General features: G+C 34.8%; 1 protein-coding gene across 1 annotated transcript; it reads left to right on the plus strand.

The window, feature by feature from the left end:
• Positions 1–3896: 3896 nt before the first annotated feature.
• Positions 3897–4847, plus strand: LOC140788464 (uncharacterized). Its single transcript, XM_073137715.1, has one exon. The coding sequence runs from the start codon at positions 3897–3899 to the stop codon at positions 4845–4847; it is 951 nt and encodes a 316-aa protein (XP_072993816.1).
• The last annotated feature ends 232 nt before the right edge of the window (positions 4848–5079 follow it).

Here is a 5079-nt window from a genome sequence, read left to right on the forward strand (position 1 = left end):
TTTTACCGTTGTGAAGGTTAACCTCGCTTCGTTGATTAAAAAACAGTGCATGCATTAATTATTTGCAAGACTTGGCTGCCGGACTATCTCTTCCTTGAAAAAAAGAAAAAAAGAAAAAGAAAAGACGATGAAATCTAAGAAACATACAGCATTTGATTGGTAGACTTTTCCAAGTCCTCCTAATGCAGAACATCTCAGTACTCTACAATTAGATCACCACTTCCTATAGAAATCCACCCTTCTCCACCAATCTCTAACCATTACAATTCCTCTTCATTCCATTTGCATGCATGGCTAACTCAGGTAACTCCCTCTCAACCTTGGAAATCCTATGGAAAGCCCTTGTTCTCCCCTTCAAGAACTTAAAACTCTTCCTCCTCCTCGTCCTCATCACCTTCCTCCCCTCCGTCTTCTTCTCCATCCTCATCTTCATCCTCCCTGCCCTCACTGATCTAACTCTAAAGATCAACGAATAAGCACTCGCCACAGACCCCTCAAGCCCCGAGTTCGCCATCCTCCTCGCTGCCTACAAGAAAGATGTCACACGTCTCCTAGTAGATGAATCCATCAAGGTCCTCCTCGTGTTTATCATCAACTCTCTCATGATCATAACCTTGTACGCCACTATAACAACTTACTGTGGGAAGCTCTCCTCGCTCATCGAAGTTCTCATCATGGCAAAGAACAACATCAAAGGACCTATATTAACGCAACTCTTTGTCGCCTTCTTGAATTCAGCTTGTTTAGTTCTCTTCATACTGCTCTTCATCTTTGTTGCTGTGCTCATCTCATGGAAGTCTGTAATTTTCTCCATCTTGCTAATCCTTATAATTCTCTTGGTTCTCAGCTTGTTTCTATACTACAGTTTTGTGTGGTCATTGAGAATAGTGCTTTCGGTTGCGGAGATTGGCTGTTATGGACCAAAGGCGATTCACCGCTCTATAGAACTAGACAAAGAAAGGAAGAAGCAAGGGTTTCTTCTACTTCTTCTCATTACTGCCTTCGGATTTGCTAAACAATGCATTGCAAGTTTTTCTTTTACTCATGCTCCTAACTCTAAAGAAGCAATATTAGTGCTGTCTGCGATCATTTTTGCTCTTGTAGCAAGGACACTGGGTTTGTTCACCTTGACAATACTGACAGTATTCTACTCTGAGTGCAAGAAGAGCCACGAAGATGGCTTTTTATATAGTAGCTTGTCTCTTTCTGATGCTCACGTTGATAAAGAGTTACCTTAGTTTTATGTTTCATCTCTTGTTGTAATACATAAGCTTGTTATATGACAGTGGTCACAATAATATGGTATGCTAATGAATCATGTCTTCCATAACTTTGTAGCATTTAATTTTGTACCACAAATTTTTTTTATATAAATTACTTACTCAGAATAACTGAATTCGTTGAACCAACTACCGAAAAATATAACATGTTATAAATTTCTTAATAATATTCTCTATGACTAGTTGTCCATTGGCAATATTAAAATTATAAAAATAGCTTAATTAATACTCAATATCTTCTTAATTATATATTACACTCTTATCCTTACCAACTCATGTTTCTTATTATGAAGAGAAAAAGATAGAAACAAAATTTATAGTTTGACTTGGCAAAACTTATTGATCATGATATGTTAACCTAGTGGAGTATAAGTTGGAAATTCTCCAACTATGGGCGAAACCATTAATAACACATCCAAACAACTCTGTAAAGTCATTAATATTTGTCAATTATTACTTGCATGGGAAGCAAAGAGTGAAATACATAAGAACGGAAACAATGAGCAGCTACGTATTTACGAAAAGAACTGTTTCTTAGTAAGAGAAGACACCAACAAAATGTAAGTCTTAATTTTAGACCACATAAATACTTTAACCAAATATATTATTAATTGATCTCGTTGAGCATTATGAGCCAAGAAGTAGAGATAGGTGGTGCACAAATCTATATAACAAATATATTTTTTTATTTGATACAAGTTGAAGCAATATGGTAGGGATATACAATGTTATTGTCATATTAGATTTGAATGAGTTAAGAAAATTTTTTATAACAGCTTCTGAGAAATAAACGGTTGACTTATAATGCAATTCAATATATTACATGTAGTTGTATGGATTTTAAATATGAAGGAATTTCTTTGTACCTGTATATTTATAATTTTAAGAAACTTTGACTATAACTTAATGTTGAATTTGAAAAGGTAGATAAGACCATGCTAATAGAAGATGTGACACCGGTGGGTAAAAGAGGAGAAGAGAGATGTAGAGGCCGGTGGCCTAGATGAGAAAGATGTCAAGACAAAAGCCAATTAATATTTTATTTCAAGCATGCGTAAGATATAACTCATAAGACCCTTTTTATAGAGAATAAATCAAAATGTCTTAAACAAATTTAACTAACTAGTCTCTTTATGTTCTCGGATTAACTCTTCGTTTCGCCGCAGTTAGAGAAGTTCTGAATACCAAAGTTGTAGATCTAGAGATTGACGATCTTATCCAATTAGTTTGATATTATTCGGATGTCTGTGAAATATTTTGCAAATATTTTTCCAAAACTACATACAGTTAACTTTAGCTAATTAAATAAAATCCTAACCTACTAAAGCTCTAATTAAACCAAATAAGCAAATAAGATAACTAGACTCAATCTATTAAGCCCATTGTCTTTCGAGGTGATTCGATCCGGTGTGAATCTCATCACATTTGTTTTTAAAATTAGTTGGAGTTTATATCATATATAAAATAACTTTTTGAAGTCATCTATGCTAGAATAATAAAGATGTCATAATTTTCTCCATATTGGATGTATTGTTATATATGATACTTGACCAGTAAAACGTTAGGCTCATTTATAGTTTATATATAATGTAGATTGATTGATACTCTAGCAAAAGCTCAGCGGTGGTTTCCTATTAGGACGTTAGACCCTCTCTTTTTTCACGTTCTATTTTGTACTATTTGTGAAGGAGAATTATGATGTTCCCTTGTTGTATCTTTCGTTTGGCATATATTCTTATTATGAGATCTTATTCTTTCTATTATATTTGGATGGATTTTTGTAGCTTGTGGGCCTCTCTTACTTTCTGTGTTTTTGGGTCTTCTTCAATATTGATGTATATTGTTAGACTCATAATCCACACGTAATGCTCACAAGAGAGAAACCCCTCATGGGAAGAACTTGGCAGGTCAGAGTTGTTACACATCTCCCTACCACCATAGCATCATAATCTTTCTAATATAAACTTTGACGACATTATTTTATATGCATTGGAAGCTTATTTAATTATCTAAAACTCTATTCTTCAATGATTGTCTTCAAAATCAACTACGTAAATAATGAAATTAATTTTTTTTATTCTTTTATTTATATCTTTCTCATTATAACTCTGATCGATATTATTTTAGATGAATTAGAAAGCTTATTAATTCTATATAACTTCATAATATGAGTATCTTCATATTCAATCATTTCAAAAGTTTAAAATTTATTTAAATATTCTAACTTAAAATAAAAATAAGATTACGTTGTTAGCAAAGTGAAACTTCTTTTTTTCCCCTCTTTCCCTTCTTTTCTCTTTTACCGTTGTGAAGGTTAACCTCACTTCGTTGATTAGCAGCGATCTTTTTCCAAGTTTTCTATTAAAAAACAGTGCATGCATTAATTATTTGCAAGACTTGGCCGTCGGACTATTTCTTCCTTGAAAAAAAGATAAAAAGAAAAAGAAAAGATGATGAAATCTAAGAAACATACAGCATTTGATTGGTAGACTTTTCCAAGTCCTTCTAATGCAAAACATCTTAATACTCTACAATTAGATCACCACTTCCTATAGAAATCCACCCTTCTCCTCCAATCTCTAACCATTACAATTCCTCCTCATTCCATTTGCATGCATGGCTAACTCAGGCAACTCCCTCTCAACCTTGGAAATCCTATGGAAAGCCCTTGTTCTCCCCTTCAAGAACTTAAAACTCTTCCTCCCCATCATCCTCATCTTCCTCTCCTCCTCCGCCTTCTTCTCCATCCTCATCTTTATCCTCCCTCTCCTCACTTATCTAACTCTAAAGATCAATGAATTAGCTCTCACCACAGACCCCTCGAGCCCCGAGTTCGCCATCCTCCTCGCCGCCTTCAAGAAAGATGTCACACGTCTCCTAGTAGATGAATCCATCAACGTCCTCGTCATGTTTATCATCAACTCTCTCCTCATGATCATAACCTTGTACGCCACTATAACAACTTACCGCGGGAAGCTCTTCTCGCTCATCGAAGTTCTCATCATGGCAAAGAACAACATCAAAGGACCTATATTAACGCAACTCTTCGTCGCCTTCTTGAATTCAACTTGTTTAGTTATCTTCATACTGCTCATCATCTTTGTTACTGTGCTCATCTCATGGAAGTCTGTAATTTTCTCCATCTTGCTAATCCTTATAATTATGTTGGTTCTCGGCTTGTTTCTATACTATAGTTTTGTGTGGTCATTGAGCATAGTGGTTTCGGTTGCGGAGATCGGCTGTTATGGACCAAAGGCGATTCACCGCTCCGCAGAACTAATCAAAGGAAGGAAGAAGCAAGGGTTTCTTCTATTTCTACTCATTACTGCCATCGGATTTGCTAAACAATACATTGCAAGTTTTTCTTTTACTCATGCTCCTAACTCTAAAGAAGCAATATTAGTGCTGTCTACGACCATTTTTGCTCTTGTAGCAAGGACACTGGGTTTGTTCACCTTGGCAATACTGACAGTATTCTATTCTGAGAGCAAGAAGAGCCACGAAGATGGCTTTGTATATAGTAGCTTGTCTCTTTCTGATGCTCATGTTGATAAAGAGTTACCTTAGTTTTATGTTTCATCTCTTGTTGTAATACATAAGCTTGTTATATGATAGTGGTCACAATAATATGGTATGTTAATAAATCATCTCTTCCATAACTTTGTATCATTTAATTTTGAACCACGAATTTTTTTATATAAATTACTTACTCAGAATAACTGAATTCGTTGAACCAAATACCGAAAAATATAACATGTTATAAATTTCTTAATAATATTGTCTATTACTAGTTGTCCAT

Source organism: Typha latifolia, chromosome 5 (assembly GCF_019914945.1).
Source record: "Typha latifolia isolate L0001 chromosome 5, TyphaL0001v2, whole genome shotgun sequence".
In the NCBI taxonomy this organism is placed as follows: Eukaryota; Viridiplantae; Streptophyta; class Magnoliopsida; order Poales; family Typhaceae; genus Typha; species Typha latifolia.

Coding starts and splice junctions, on each gene's coding strand:
- LOC140788464 (XM_073137715.1), top strand. CDS start 3,897: ATGGCTAACTCAGGCAACTCCCTCTCAACCTTGGAAATCCTATGGAAA.